Raw genomic sequence first — 16,373 nt, forward strand, 5'->3', positions numbered from 1 at the left:
ATACAGCTGGGTTTCTTAGACCAAGCAATGATCACCTTGCCATTGCTCATCCACATTAAGAGGACCAAACAGCTTCTGTCACACTGTGGAGTGTCAATGCCAATGGCATTAATACACAATTTTACATGCATGGAACAGATCATGAACTACTTGCCCTCTTAATAAATCACATCAAGCAAAGCGATGGTTTAGATGTCATTTTCATTTCATAAAAATTATTCACCACAGTATTCCTTTAAAAGCTAGTTTTGCTCATGCATTTAATCTACGATTCCATTTATAGAGATGTAATTGCGTCACAACATGTCAGAAATCCATCCTCTGATTAAAACGGGTATTCTTCCCCATCTCAGAGTGCTAACTTTGATCTATTTGGGGTGCCTGGCTCCTAGAAATGAATTAGAGTCAACTTTGGAGGTGGAGGGAGAATTTTACCTCAGGTCCTGTGGAACTTGATGGGGACATATATCCCAGGACAAGAGGCTGATCAGAAAAAGGTGCCCAAGGCTGAATGTTACTGTGGATAAATAATTTCAAACTGCTATAAGTGGACAGTTTTCCCTTCTCCTTCACTGTCACATTACCGTTCATGATAAGAAGGCAAGATTTTCAGGCTGGTGATAAAAGAACAGCTCAGATTGCTATGAAACTAACCCTCTGTCAGGAAAAAAAAAAAGGAAGAAAGGAAGGAAAGAATCCAATCACGAAGCCACCACAAGAGAAGGGGTCATTAGAAGAGTCCCGATGACTCGACTTCCCTCTCTTTACACGAGGAAGTCTGTCTCTGACAAGTTTCAGCGTCCACCCACCACGGTTCCCCCCTTCATAGCCACAGGCAGAAGGATGAAATGTCACACTCTGGGGCACCTCCAGGCCAAATGAGGAATGGACATCAAGGACAGAATCTGCTCCCACGACCTGTAGTTTAATGATAATACCAGGAGGTCTGGCCCTTGACTTCATTAAATGCAGGTTAAGGACTGGCCACATGACATCTGGCAAGGTACCTGGCAAGACAGGGCCAGCCACCTCTATGTCCTTCCAGGCAACATCAGTTCAAGTCTGGAAGTTTGTTGTGCCACGCTGCTGACCAGCATCCCTGACCGCAACACACACTCAGCTGACACGTTCACCACCACCCCCGAAGCACAGGTGCCAGTCCCCCCTTGCTGGGAGCTCGCGTGCCGCTGGGCAGTGTCCCCGGCCCTTTCTCTCTGGACCTCTTTGGCTGATTTCCTCCTGGACCGTTGAGCCGAATTCCGACCCTCCCCACCCCCCCAAAAATGCAAACGGGGCAGACTTACCTAACTCCTCTGGGCTGTATGATGCGGGAGAGGCGTCCACAAACTCACTACCTGGGAGACGAAGAAAAGGAGAAAACAAAAATAGAATCGCAACCATCCAGGGAGCATCGACTAAGCAGCCACTGAAGCGCCGGGCCCCTAGAAAAGCGCGGGTTTCTCTCTACCAGCGACCGGAATCCGTGATCCGGGGGCCACACGAGATTCAGACCGCCTGATCCACTGGGCGGAAGAAACTGCCAGAGAAACCCGAGGGGCCACTGGGCCCAGGGACCGAGCGCCTTCCCGGAGCCATCAAGGGCGCGCCAACTTTCCCCGCCGGCGACCCCGCGGCTCCTCAGGCGGGGCGCGCCGGGAGGCGACGGCAGGGTCAGCCCGCGGGGCGCATGGCGGTGTCTGCCGGGCCTTGAGCCGACGCCCCGGCTCCGACCAGCGGCAAAGTTTTCCCGCGGTCCGGGAGGCCCGAGGGCGCGCGGCGGCGGCGGCGGCGGCGACGAGCTCCCGGCGCCCACCCGCCCCGCGCCCCGCGCCCCGCGCGCTTCCCCGCCCGTTGCTAGGCGACCGCGGCCGTCACGCTCCGCAGCGGCGCGCGCACCGCCCCCCAGCGGCCGGCGCCAGCGTGCCCGTCCTCGCGCTCCCACAGTCCCTTTGCTCGTTTATTAAAAATTAGAGCATAACCAGTTCTAAAACCGTTCCCTGCCCGCCTCAGATTCTTGGGAAATCGTTTGCCGGGCGGCTTCTTGGCAGGAGATTTTTTCAGAGCTTGAATTGCAGTAGAGGAGGAGGAGCTTCGAATGCCCCTCCATCCTCTCCATCTTTGGGAACCTGAATTATAACTCCAGTCCAAACACTATTTCCTCCCAAGAGGCCACCTGGTTCAAGTAGACAGGGTGATAAGATCTCCATTTCACCCATAGGGAAACTGAGACTTGGAAGTTAAGTCATTCATGCATGACTGCTCAGCATTGAGATGAGAGTGTGGGGAGAAACGCAGTGCATCTTGCACACTAGGAAAAATGGGCTGCTTGCAAGAGTGTAGAAACAATAGTTATGTTCTGAGAGCTGCAAATCGCTTTGTGGGAATCTCCCTCTCTGGGTCAGTGGCCTGAATAACTTGGGCAGATGCTGTATGTATTTTACCCCCAGGACTGACTTGGACGCTCTGCCTGGCAGGGCCCTGAGGTTTGGGGATGTGCTCCAGGGAGTAAGCCCCAGAGCTGCCGACCCAGGGAGGAGTCAGGGTAAGAAAGTAGCAAACACGGAAATGGTTGTCCCTTCTTCATCTTTGGAGGACTGACTGTTGGAGGGTCACCAGTCTGGAGAGCCTCCTGGGGACCTTCTAGTCTCAAAGTGATCAGAGCACCAGCTGCAGCAGCCTAAGGCCCTCGACCTGTGCCAGTGTGCTCTCACCCTGTAAACACTCAGTCATCTCTGGCTTTTCCACTGTTGGTTTACAGATCACCCTGGAGGGCGGAAAGAAGCCACTTTAGCCAGCATTGCTTACAGAGCCCAGGGAAGCAGGGGTGGGGCTGTCCTTCTCCACCAACGCAGCCATTCTTAAACTGCTTAACCACTCTGTCCATCCTCTTCTTTCATCCTGCTTCTGATAATCTGAGCTTCCAAATGGGTTAATGTTTGCACACATCATCCACCCCACACCCACCTTCTAGAATCTTCCCACTTGTCCTCTGGCTCATCACTAGCAAAATCCTCTATATCCTCAGCTTCCTCTCTGAATATATCAATTTCTTGCTCTGACCAAAACCTGGCTTTCCTTGAAAATAACAGCCCGTATCACTCGCCACTTCTACTTACTTCAGCCATCTACAGACCCCTGGGTTATAGCACCTCATTCCTTGAAGAAAATGGCATCTGACCACTGCCATTTTCCCCAGTGTCATTCCTGGGATATTTCTCAATTTTTCTCTATCGATAAAGGGGATTCTTCTAACACTCTGGTCTCAACTCTTCCACATCCTCTCCCTTCCTTGACCTACTCCAGCCATTCCAGGCCCTGCTCTTCCAGTGACAACGCCCATAAAGTCAATGTCATTCCACATTGCAACCACCAGCTCCTACTTTCCCAGCCTAGTCCCTGTGTTATTTTAATCCAAGGTCTCCTGGATCCTAATAGCATGTATAACTTACCTATCCTGACCTTTTCCCTGACTCTCACTCTCCATTCCTTTCTTATGCATCTTGGTTTCCAGGTTCATTATCATTTCTTTCTTACATATACCCTCAAACCATGTCCCATGCTGTTTCCAACATATTTAGCTGTAAAATCTAATTCTTCATCTTCTTTCTGCCTGCACCCAGCTAACATGATTGGAAAAGCACAAAATTATGCTGTTTGGTTGAATTTTAAATTTATGACCACTAAAATTGAGTGGACCTTAGGGCAGTTCAGGAATTACATTTGCCTGGCTTGTTTATTTTCCTGCTCTAAGGACAAGCCATCTGTACTCTATCTAAGGTCATTAGGGCTTGCATTATGGATCAGATTTCATTTATGTGGCTTTATTTCTTTCCCACCTAGATAAATATTTTTCCATCCTACATCATTCCCAGCAGTACACAGACAAACTACCATGTTCTTTGACTTTTTAAAAATCCTTCCTTGGCTCTACATCTCTCCAGCCATTATGCCAATCCTCAACCGCCTGTTATGATAAATTCCATAGAAAGACTTGTCTACATTGTCACTGCCCATTCTCCATCTTGCTCTTAAAAGCAGTCCACACAGGTTTCTACCTCATAGAGTATTATAGCTCTTGTCAAGATCAAAAATGGCCTTGCCATTGTGAATTGTGAATTCTTGGTCTTGACGCAGTTTTTGACCCCTGATTCTATGAGGAGATGGGCTCAGATGGATGGTCTGAAAAATGTCTCCTCCAGTTCCCCAAATGGCCTTTGTGTTCTAAGAGAGACAGTGTAGAGTGCTTTGGGATCAGCCAGACCTGGGTTCTAACACCAGCTCCAATCCAACTTTACCTAGTATCTTTTGTGTGTGTGTGTGTGTGTGTGTGTGTGTGTGTGTGTGTGTGTGTGTGTGTGTGTGTGTGTGGTTTTTGGCCTGGGCTGGGCTTGAACTTGCCACCTCCAGCATATGGGGCTGGCACCCTACTCCTTTGAGCCACAGGCGCTGCCCTACCTAGTATCTTAATTTCTGACAGCTTTGGTTAAGAATGGAAGTAATAGTCATATATAACATAAGGTTGTGGCCAGAGTGCAATAAACTAATGTAGAGCCCCTAGAAAAGAGATTGTCCTGTTGTAAAAATCAAATAAATGTTAATTATTTTTGGATTGATCCTTTACAGCTGACACAAATGGGCTTTTTTTCTTTCCTTTAACAACTTGGAGTTACTGAAAGAAAATACTAACCACAGAACAGGACTAGATTAGGGGAACGTTCAGGGTCTCTGGCATTTAGCTTGTGTTATAAAATCTGGCTTGAAAGTTGGTTATATAGAACTGGCAATAGGTTTACCCTTATGGCAGGTGTTGCCAGTGTTCCATGGGGGCAATTAGGCTCCAGAGCCTGCCAAACTGTTTTAACTCATGATGACCACTCTTCAATTTATTTATACAAATGGATGACTTGTGAGCCAGGAACTTTCTTACAACACGTTAGGTGTTTGAACTTCCTAATCAACTGAGGGTTAATGGGAAAACATTTCTCTTATTTTAACATTTGCTGTTAGAAACTTTCTAAAATATGTGATTCCAATTTTCTATCCTAGGAAATAGAGCAGAGCAGACAATAAGGTTTCCCATCGATCAAACATATATTGGGAATTGAGCATATTTCTGGCGCTATGTGGGCACTGCAGATAGAGAGGTAACCAGTGCCCTCATGACACTTGCCTTCTAATAAGGGATTCCATGACACAAGACCATATGGAAGCTCAGGGCAATGTCCAAAGCGCCTATCTACACTTGACTTTTAGAGGCCTCTTACACAGAAATGGTTCTGCTGGAGAGTCACTGAGTTACAGTGCACAAGTTTATAAGTTAGCATGTCAGCTTTGCCAGTTAGTATGTGGGCAAACACTCCTGGACGTTACTAAACCTCTCAGAGCCTCTGTTTCCTGACACTAATACTAATCTCATTGGAATGTAGGGAGAAAGAAATCGGCAAGGCATGAGACAGACTGGGCATGGGGTCTGTAACACAGTAGGTACTTAATAAAGGCTCATTTTCTCCCACATAAAGGGCAGGTGCATGCCAGAGTGCTCTCTTTTTACTGCCCCAGGCAGAGAGTGGGCATCCTGCTGTTATGACCCCTGCAGACAGCAAGAGGGAGTCCCTGCTCCTATTTCTAGGGCTGCTTATTTAGTAGAGGGTGGGAGGAAGGAAGCAGCAAAGAGGAAATATTACCGGGCTCAAGGTAAGATTTTCCACAAAACAGATGACACAGGTGGCTGGTGTCTAAAGCCAACGTTACTATGGCCATAATACATCATAAGATGAATGGGCTTTTGGAAGCTAGCCTGGGAATCCAACTCCTAACTTTAGTATTCTTTCTTTTTTATATTCTAAATGTTTTACATTTATTTTTATCATACAAGATAACATACACTTCAAGTAAAGGAAAAAACAGGACAGATGGATAAAAACTGAAAAATAAGTTTCCTTTCCTGTCTTACCCTAATCATCATTCCCAAACTAAAACACCTTTCACAACTTCTTACGTGTTTTAGTAGAGATTTAGATTCTTTTAGGCATATTTAAATGTGTATATGAATTGTTTAAACAAGTTGGATCTACTGTTATGGATTCCAAATCAAAGGCAAAAAAATTCTAAATGAAATTCCGCTCTACTCCCAATCATAAGCTGAAGCATGAATATTTTCTATTCAGTAGAGCAAGAGAGTAGATTAAAAAGTCACAGGAAAAAAAAAGTTCTGATCTACGACTGGAAAACAGTAAAATTTTAAACAAAATTTACATGTTTAAATGGTTATGCTTCAGTTACCTGGAAAACTCAATCAGAACCTTCATTTATCTGTACATGATAGTTATATAGCAACACTCGACAAAACTCTTGAGATCAAAGGAATTCTTAGTTGCATTTCTAGAGTTAATAGTACACTCTAAATGGTTTTGGGGGTAGTTAGAAGAAACATCCTTAGCATAATGTCCATCACCAGTGTCCTGCTTCTTGTGCAGGGACCCCAGTTGGCAACTAGGAACATGCCCTGCCACTATCGGGGAATGCCAGCAGCCCCAGGCCAGCCTCTGCTGCAGAAATAGCCCAGTCTGCCTTGACTTGGATTCTACTCGGAGGAAAACCCTTTTTAGGCTGCTTTGACTCTGGGCTCCAACAGGGGTTACACAGCCAATACTTGGTCAGGTGGAGAGGAGGAGATAGAGTCCCACACAGATAGGCTTCTTCCTGCTAGAGATGGGTCAGGGGCTACATGCCCCATGGGGAGAAGGTTTTCAAGCTAAGGAATGCTATCAATTCTCTTTGCAAGAAAGAGCTACACAAATGCCATGAAAACAAGTTAGGATGGTAGCCAGAGCCCACTGGAATTTGTGTATGGCCGTCCTGCCAAGTTGGGGAGGTCACCAACTTCCAGCATGAAAGACAGAAAGAAGTTGGCTGAGTCATCCCTCTGCCTTCCTCTCTTGCCTGGTATTGTCCTTTGCTCATCATCTCTGCAGGTAGCCTTCTGTCTGCTGGAGGCCCTCTGCTAGTTAACAAAAGAGCAGAGCAGAGAAGCAAAGTCCACCCCACCTCCCCTCCTCTCGCTGGGGAGTGTGGGCCGGACTGATGTAGAAGGTAAGAGTGGGGCCAAGGCTGCCTGAGCTCAGCAGGACTCCGTCCTGCTATCCTTGTTTCTTATCTGTACCTCTTAACGATGACACCAAGGACAAATGCATGCCCACCAGTTAGTTTCATCAAAAAGAAATATACATTAATAATTAATTGGCCGCAACATTAACTCCCAGGCCAAATTGGCCCAAACAATGTTTCCCATTCTCTCAGGATTAATAGTCTTTCCTTTAAGCACAACCCTGCTTCCTTCTAATCCTTAATAAAAGGGAAAAAGAAAACACAGTTGCTTTATTTTCCTTAATGAAAATTAAGCCTCAGATAACTCCTTTGTTTTATAACTTCTAGATGAATGAAGTAAGTAGACAACACTGGAAGATTAGTTCACCGTATCTCACCTGAAAAAAGTCATTATCATTAGCAGAAACAATACAACCCAAGAGATGAAATGACAGAAATTGTGACAGGAAGCCAAGAGATAAAAAATCTAAATACCCATGCAGAGATGCTATTAGCAAAAGCAAAGTGTTTTTTGAAATATATAAATAAATTGGATTCATCCCCCTTCTCCCTGATTCCTTTTACCAAATATGGTACAGAGATGAAGATTTGAAAGAATCCTCACCCAACATTATATCAAAAGAAGTGAACTCTGGCTGAGCCGAGAAGCTTCTAGAAGGTGTACATGGACATGAATCAGAATAAAGAATGATTCCAAAAATACACACAGGAACAGGTCCCTGCAGAGGAAAATCATACATTTCCCTTAGACTCTGTTGGATCTATTGAGTGAAATCAAACAAAATACCGTGTTAAGATTAAGGACAAAAACACTTGCTGCAATTGAAATCTATGACTAAACTATTAAAAAACAAAATCCATAGGATGAATGTGAGCTTCCGCTGGAATACAGGGACCATCCTGATCTTACATTTTCTACCCCAGCAACCTGGATGGAGACAGGGAATTGCTTCTTTAGAGCTGCAAATAGAGTCTTTTTACACCGCAGAGGGGGCTTGCTTCTTTCCCTTTAAAGTCATGCTCTGAAGAAGCTACTGCGTCAGCATGAATAAGATGGTGGGAGGAGAGGCAGAGACGGGGTTCTAGCCCTAGTTTCGCCACCCATCTCAGGTAAGTCTCCACACCTGCCTCCACCATGCCCTTCTCTGTAACATGAAAGGGACAAATGACAGCCTTTATGAAACTTACTAAAGAAAGCACCATTAAGAGATCACGGCTAGGGTGGCGCCTGTGGCTCAGTGAGTAGGGCGCCGGCCCCATATGCCGAGGGTGGCGGGTTCGGACCCAGCCCTGGCCAAACTGCAACAAAAAATAGCCGGGCGTTGTGGCGGGCGCCTGTAGTCCCAGCTGCTTGGGAGGCTGAGGCAAGAGAATCGCGTAAGCCCAAGAGTTAGAGGTTGCTGTGAGCTGTGTGATGCCACGGCACTCTACCTGAGGGCGGTACAGTTAGACTCTGTCTCTACAAAAAAAAAAAAAAAAAGAGAGATCACGGCTAACACATTGTGTCATCTTTTGACCACACAGTAGGCAAGAGAAATAGACAAAAAAGGATCAAACTTCACAGAAAGGAGGCAAGGCAGAAGAATGTGGCCCTTTGAAACAGACACAGCAATGGACAGATTGCGGCTCTGGAACCTGAGCTTGAATGTGTGAGCTGTGCTGCCATTGGCTATGTGAACTTGGCTTAGTGAGCATGCCTTTCCAAGACTCAGTTTCCTCTTATCTCTGAAAAATGGAGATAAGAATAATTACTTCACATGATTTCAAAGAGGGTTTGAATAAAATGAAGGCATATACACTGCTTGGCAAGCAGATTCCACCCAGAGAAAGTTGCCTCCATCCTTCTTGCCTGGTATAAAAACTCTCCCTGACCCTTAGAGGCACCAAGGAAATCTATTCCTTCCTGTTTTTTGGGGTTTTTTTTGTTTTGTTTTTTTTTGTTTTGAGACAGAGCCTCAAATTGTAGCCCTGGGTAGAGTGCTGTGGCATTACAGCTCACAGCAACCTCCAACTCCTGGGCTTAAGCAATTCTCTTGCCTCAGCCTCCCAAGTAGCTGGGACTACAGACACCTACCACAACACCTGGCTAATTTTGGTTGTAGTTGTCATTGTTGTTTGGCAGGCCCGGGATGGATTTGAACCCACCAGCTCTGGTGTATGTGGCTGGAGCCTTAGCCGCTTGAGCCACCAGGCTGAGCCTTGTTCCTGTTTTCATAACCACAGTGGGAACAGTGCCACTGCACTTCTGCAATGTGCTGGCCCACACTGCCAGGTGACGTTTTTCAGGCTTCCTGCCTCTTCCCCAACGAGGAGGTTACGCAGGTAGAGTCCCCTGGGAAAAGTGTATGACAGCAGGGTTCCCAAACAGCTGAATGAGAACATCCATAACAAGAAGAAAGAGTATTTTATGGATTTGCTGAGAAGGTGTTCTTATCCTGTGCCAAATCCCACCCATAAGACACGGCGCCTGGCCAATCAGAGGGACTGTGACAGTCAGAAAAGGACTCTGGCCAAACACTGGTTTATATGTCAGGGACTATTTCATCTGGAAAATGTGCTGCAGACCTTTTTATCGTATTACATTTGAAAACCTAGGTCCTTGGGGTTATTTTTAGGAGAGTAGGAAGCAGGAGTAGCAGAGGGACTTTGCTTCAGAAACTTCTTGTCACTCCCAGACATCCTAGGTTCTGCCTAGCCAGCTTCCTGGAAGCTGTTTAACCCCAGTTGCAGCCTCCGGACACTGAGGATAACACAAGGGCAGATGTTGTGGACACTCTGAGGATAACACAAGGGCGGATGTTGTATGGATCTGCCTCAACGCCTATGACTCAGGATGACTGAGGCTCCCTGGCAGAGGATGCAATCCTCTGAGGACTGCCTGAAGCCAAGAACAAAACCCCCAGGCCTGGCCACTTCTAGGACTTTCCCTGGGACTCCATGAGAACTGCGCACTATCTCATGGCTGGCCCCAGAGCAGCTGGTAGTAGCCAGCTGTGGGGAAGAGGTGGGTTAGGGAAATGGGGTGCCAGGGAAAGATGCGAGCAGGTGGGTCGAGGCCTTGGCAGCACGTTAGCTGAGCAGCTATGGAGAGAGTCCGGCATGGGTTTGGATGATAATCAACATGTGCGACAGCACTGTTTATTTTCTGGCCATTCTCAGAGCTAGCTCTCTTTTCTCTTGTGACGAACAACCAGCCATAAAAGTCTGTGATGGTATCAGCACAGCCTTAAAGTGTAAAAACAGAGTAGGGAGTTCAGGAGAGTGAAGTGAGGGACAGTAGCCTCGGGAGGCTGGAGTTAGAGGCATCTAATTCAAACCCCACTCTGCCACTGATGAGCTGGTGACCTTGCACAAGTTTCTCAGCCTCTGAAGGCACGGTTTCTTCATTCACAAAATGAGAACGAAGATGTTGTGAGAACTAATTGAGATGGTCTATATACGTATCTATACCCAAAAGGCTTCGTGTAGTATCTGGCAATAGTGTACATCTAATAAATGGTTTTAAATATTCCTTTGTAGTTTGTCCCTTCCTGACTTAGCCCTGGCACAGCAGGGTCAGTGCCCTTTCTTTCTGAGTGTTAGTTTCCTCATCCTACTTCCAGATTCACTGGGTTCCCAGTCTGGCTACCTACTCAGTCCTGTACCTTTCCTGAATCTCAGCCCAGACCTTTGAGAACTCGCCTAGTACCAGCCACCCACAAGGATTTTCAAATTTCAGCCACAATGGTTCTTTGTGACTGTGCTTTCACCCACATTCTTTTTTTTCTTTTTAATTTTTTTTTAATTTAATTTAAATTTTTTTTGGTTTTTTAATTTTATTTCGTTGCTTATTTTTTATTTCTTTACTTTTTTTTGTTGTTGTTGTTGAGACAGGGTCCCACCCTATGCCCCTGAGCAGAGTGCAGTGGGCGTGGTAGCTCACCACAACCTCAGACTCGGCTGTAGGCACCCCGCTGCCTCAGCCTCCGGAAGCCGCTGGGATTACAGGCGCTCGCCGTGGCGCCCGGCCGGGTTTTTCCATTTTTTTCATGAGTCGGGGTCTCACTGTCACTCAGGCGAGTCTCGAACTCCTGAGCTCAAGCGATTCTCCCTCCTCTGCCTCCCACAGTGCTGGGATTACAGGCGTGAGCCACCGCACCCGGCCCCACATTCTGTAACACCATCACACTCTGTACTTGCAGACTGTTATGTGGACTGGGACCAGATGTCACAGAATCGGTTACCCACCCAAACGACGTTCCTCAGAAGCTCATCACTTACCCAAGAGCAGTACCACCCCTTCAAGCAGATCTAGACACAGGCCTGGTTCCCCGGCCTGTTGAGCAGCCTTGTCCAAAGATTGTAGAAACATGACATGGTGAGCGTGCAAAGGGATGTGGTAGTGCTTGGAGCTGGTCATCACGCGCACTTCGTAGCTACCCCTTTGTTACGGTGATCCCCAAGGCTATTTCCAGTTCTACGATTCTACCATGGATGATTCTATTGCCTAGGTGACAAAAACTACAAACACCAACAGGCAAGCCACACCCACTTCCAACTCCTGGCTCTCCTCTGCCTTCAATCCTTGGTGAACAAGCCTTGGGTCACTGAATGAAATGCTACAAGTGAACTAAAAGCAAGGAGAGGCGATGTGGTGGTGCCAGAGATTTTCAAATTTCAATCTTGTGGTGTGCAACTGGGTAGCACACCAAAAAAAGCTGTCAATGAAGGCAGAGATATGCAAAGGGATGTGGTCCTGACTATCATTCATTCATTCATCCAGCCCCCCATCAAGTATTTGCCACATTGCAGGAAAGGGAGGTAAAGATGAATAAGGCAAGATGTCTACCTTAAGAAGCTTGCACGCTGCTGAGGATATAGACCATCACAACACAGTGTGATTATGTGCTGTGGCACAGGAATCTGTAGGTGCCACGGCAGCATTGAGGAAGGCCTCTCATTCAGACCAGCGTGGGGGTGGGTAGGAGGCAGTGCCAAGAAGAGATCTTAGAACAGATGATTTAAGCCGAAGCTTCAAAATCGAGAGGGAACTGGCCAAGGAGAAGGCAAATACTAATAACAGCCTTTTCAAAGGCTCACAGGTATATGAGAGCATTATGTGTTTAAGGATTTAGAGGGAGGTCAACACAGCCTGAGGGATGGGGGTTGCTATTTAGGGACAGGCAGTAGGGGATGAGTCTAGAGAGGCAGGGCAGAAGTCAGATTGGGAAGGGCTGTGTGTTGGGCAAAGGATGTTCACCTTTATTCCATGGGATGGGAGGACTTCTGAAATGTGGCTAGCATAGCAGTGTAACAGTGCACAAGACCAAACAAACAGCAGTAGGTTTGGGGGTAAAATGCATCCAAATTTCCCCCCTTGGAGCATCTATTCTGTAGCCAATCTTCCCTTGGAAGTCTGCCATTGTGTGTGGCAGTCTTGGTTGGAAGGTGCAGAGCAGAGCACAGGCTCTGTAAATATTTGTTGCTGTATAAGTTACCCCATTTAAGAGTTGGAGCACACCAGGGAGTGTCTTGAGTCATTGAATGAAACGTTACAGGTGTGCTGAAAGCCAGCTTCTGTCACCAAAGTGTATCTCCATCAGATTTGGGGATGGGATGGAAGTAGACTTTTATACCCGACAGAGGATAGCAGCTCTGTATCAGGGTATGGTTCTTATATTTGTATGCTTCATTCCAAGAAAGTAAAAACATCCCCATCATCTAAAGCTGAGTCACAATAATCAGGTGATCTAACCAAAAAGGGGGGGGGAGCACTGACCTACTCTGGTTATGCTGATTGCTTTATCCTTGGAAGCTGGCAGGGTTGCTGAGCACGGAGGAGATAAGCAAAGCAGAAATATAGTGCCTGACATGTTAGCTGCTTAAAGATGTTTGACTGACTTCCCAGGGCAAGGGCTTAGTAAATGACAGCTGAGGGTACTTATCTCAACCCTGCAAAGGGGGCATCCTTCCTCCTGTGTTAGAGCCCAAGAAACAACAAACTTTCTCCAGGCCACATAGCTTATAACTGGCCAATTCAGGATCTCAAACCAGTTCTGTCTGACTTCAAAGTCCACGCCCTCTCTTCTCCACCTGGCTGCTTTTAAAGGACAAACAGCACTGGGCACGTACTGAGTAGATAGCTGGGTTGACATAGAGAGTCATTTTAGGAGTTGAAGAGTACCGCGTGTGTCAGGGACATCAAAAGCGGCCGTACCCCCTCTGCTGCTGGCAAAATGATGGATTCCAGCATGGGACAACCAGGTTCCTTCCTCCAAAGTCCATTTTTCACTGAGGTCCATGCTTCCCGCAAGGCCCTTATATGTACAGCTCTCAGATCAAGTGAAATCTCCTGAAATACATAATGAGCACAAAAAAATGGATATAAATTACTACTGATGCTCTCTTGGGAAAGGGAAGCTTCCTTGAAGGAAGTGGTCAGTTTCTAGTTCATTATGCTCCTTTGGCATGGGAATCTTGCCAAGATTTGGGCGTGGTCAGAGTGGGTATGAGTTTGCTCCAGCCCACAAACCAGGTTCTCTCTCCATTCAGTTAACACATATTTATGAAGCAACTTTCAAATTCTTTGCCAGGCTTTGGGCAAGGAACTTACTATTGAGCTTTGCATGTGTTACAGACCTAGAATCTCAGGGGGCAGAATACAGTGGGATCTTAATTTTATTTAAAAAAAAAAAAACAATGCTCTTCTATATATACCTAAAAAGCAAATTGCAAACATTTGTTTTCTTTTTCTTTTTTTTTTTTTTTTGGCCGGGGCTGGGTTTGAACCCACCACCTCTGGCATATGGGACCGGCGCCCTACTCCTTGAGCCACAGGCGCTGCCCAGCAAATTGCAAACATCTGAACTAAAAATTTGGAAGTAGCTACCATGATATTAGTATTATGACTACTTATTTTCTTTGTCATTTTCTGCAATGGCTCCAATGAGCATATATCACTTTTGTAATCTGAAAAAATACACAATAAATATTATTTTAAAAGAAAAGCCAAGAGCCAAGGGAGGCCACAGGGATCAATATTCTATTTCCTCTTGAAAACAATGAGAGAAAGGCCCATGTCAGGAGGGCCCTTGGCTCTCATTCACTCCACTGGCTGCCTCAGAGAAGCCAAGCCCGGGGAGTCTCTGTGTATAAACTGTATCTCGGCTAGTTACAATACATGGCCAAACTTTTGCTCTTATTATAAAGAGATCTTAATAACACTCTTCATGTACCAGATCCTCAAATGAAAGTGTTTGAATAATTGAACATGTCTGATTCACCACGTCTGTGAAGGCAGGGAGTGGGACATCCAGCATGGCGGAAATCCTGCCAGCCTAATTAGGATGGACACCAATTACCATTAGCGGTAATCAGACCGGCTGGCTCGATTTGGTCTCTGGAATGCTGTTCACAGTTGCCCTGCAGGTTCTCCTACTCCTGCAGCCCTGCAGACATGGCCAATTGACATGTTGCTTTTTGGCTGTCTGTCTAGAGAAGTGCGGTACTCACTCGATTGCAACACACAAAAATCTCTGATAAAATACCAGGAGCTACCAAAGATGGTGGTGCAGGCCTTGGGTACTAGCTCACTAGGGATTTGGGTTCAATCCAAAAACTTTAGAAGGGAATCCTAGACCAGACTGACGGTCACAATGTGATAGTGGGAACATTGGATTTATGGATCAACAAATCCAGATTTTGACCCTGACTCTGGTGCTAAGTGGGTGACTTGGGGCAAGGAGCTTACTTTCTCTGAGCTTCATTTTCTCAACTTTAGATGAAAGAATTAGGACTAGATGTCAAAGGCCTATTTAGGCTTCTAAAACGTGCAGCCTATGATACTATGCTTTTACTTACAAAAGCATCCGACGCAGCCATGTCAGTGGAGCGAGGAAGCTGCTTTTTCATTGTCTGTTAGTCATCTGAGACATCAGCCTCAGGATGTACACAGTGGCTGATTGGGGCAAGAGATAGCCTGCCATCGAACCAGGCACATTTCTCTGTGCAAAACTAAAAATATATCTGAAGTAGAAATTTAACTGGGCCATAAGCACACTGGTATCCTCATTTAATCAACTAAGCTAAAGCCAACATTTTGTATCCTCACTGATTATGAAATAACATTAACATTCATAGTACACCCTTAAAAAGCAACATTTATTTACAACAAACTGATAATTAAAAATCACTTCATTAGTCTTTGCCATATCCTTGAGGAGTAAGTTAGATATTTGTTTAACAAAAATAGGCTTTACTGATTAACTGAAGGGTGATTTTCAAAGTAGATTCCCCATGCTTCTTGGCCCAATGGCCCAGGTACCACCTGGCTCCCCAGGAAACAGATTTGCAAGATGACTATCTTCTTGATATATGAGTTTTGGCTTTTATATCCATCCATTCTATTCTATTAATCTGAACTACATTGGCTCTTGTTGACTGTTTTATTAACTTCAACCTGCAACCCCTGCTGGTTTCTGCAATGCTTGAATTTCACACCCCACACTGCCAAACGTGAAATGAAATTGCATCAAACACAAGTATTGCAAGAAAGACTTTGATCAATCACATCTGTTACTGAAACCATCACTTGAGTCACAGGAAGGCCCAGAGTTGCGCATGAAACTCTGGTGCCTAGAAAATGTTTTTCAGGCCTCGGGCCATATAAAACAATTTATTCAGGGTTTTCTATAAAGTCTTAACCTCACTCCAAGTCAAAACACTATCAAAAACTAAGCCCGAGAAAGGAAACTAAAATTTGATGCAACCATGGGAATTTAATGGAGAAAAGAAAAAATATTGCAACTATGGGAACAAGAAGTGTGGAAATACTTTCCTCTAAAGCAGTTCATGACAGCACAAACAGTAACGTGCATGACAAGTTGGGCTGAGCTGAGTAGGAAAGATTATTGAAAATTACAGTTACAATTCTGACTCTGAGAATCACTTTTTTAGAACTAAGCCACCTGGACATATGGCCACGGGCGTCTATGGAATACTGGGATTTATGAATATATAATTGGCATGTAATACATATTGGTTGATTGAATGAATGAAGAAATGATAATGGCCAGTGTAGACCCTAGCCAGAGTTGTAGGATTAGATCTCGTTAAGCTCTCAAAGGAGACTTGCCTACCCCATTATAGTGGTGTGAGACAGTCAGAGAATAGACGTTTGGACTCAGGGAAGTTCAGCTCTCTGGCTCCCCCAGGCCAGCCCACTCTTGAATTGGACACATCCTCTTCTCTGGCCAGTCTCCCACTAGAGCAGTGGTTCTCAACCTGTG

At 45.8% G+C, this 16,373-nt stretch overlaps 1 protein-coding gene across 1 annotated transcript in view; it reads right to left on the reverse strand.

The window, feature by feature from the left end:
• AMOTL1 (angiomotin like 1) overlaps positions 1–16,373 on the reverse strand; it is a 177,665-nt gene that overhangs the window by 146,140 nt on the left and 15,152 nt on the right. The window contains exons 3-4 of the mRNA XM_053562830.1: positions 13,271–13,438; positions 1,305–1,355 (exon numbers count right to left, since the gene is read on the reverse strand). Of these exons, the coding sequence (XP_053418805.1) occupies positions 1,305–1,355; positions 13,271–13,388 (169 nt within the window). The 5' untranslated portion in view covers positions 13,389–13,438. The remainder of the gene's footprint in view (positions 1–1,304; positions 1,356–13,270; positions 13,439–16,373) is intronic.

The sequence above is a fragment of the Nycticebus coucang genome, chromosome 14 (assembly GCF_027406575.1).
Source record: "Nycticebus coucang isolate mNycCou1 chromosome 14, mNycCou1.pri, whole genome shotgun sequence".
NCBI classification, from domain to species: domain Eukaryota; kingdom Metazoa; phylum Chordata; class Mammalia; order Primates; family Lorisidae; genus Nycticebus; species Nycticebus coucang.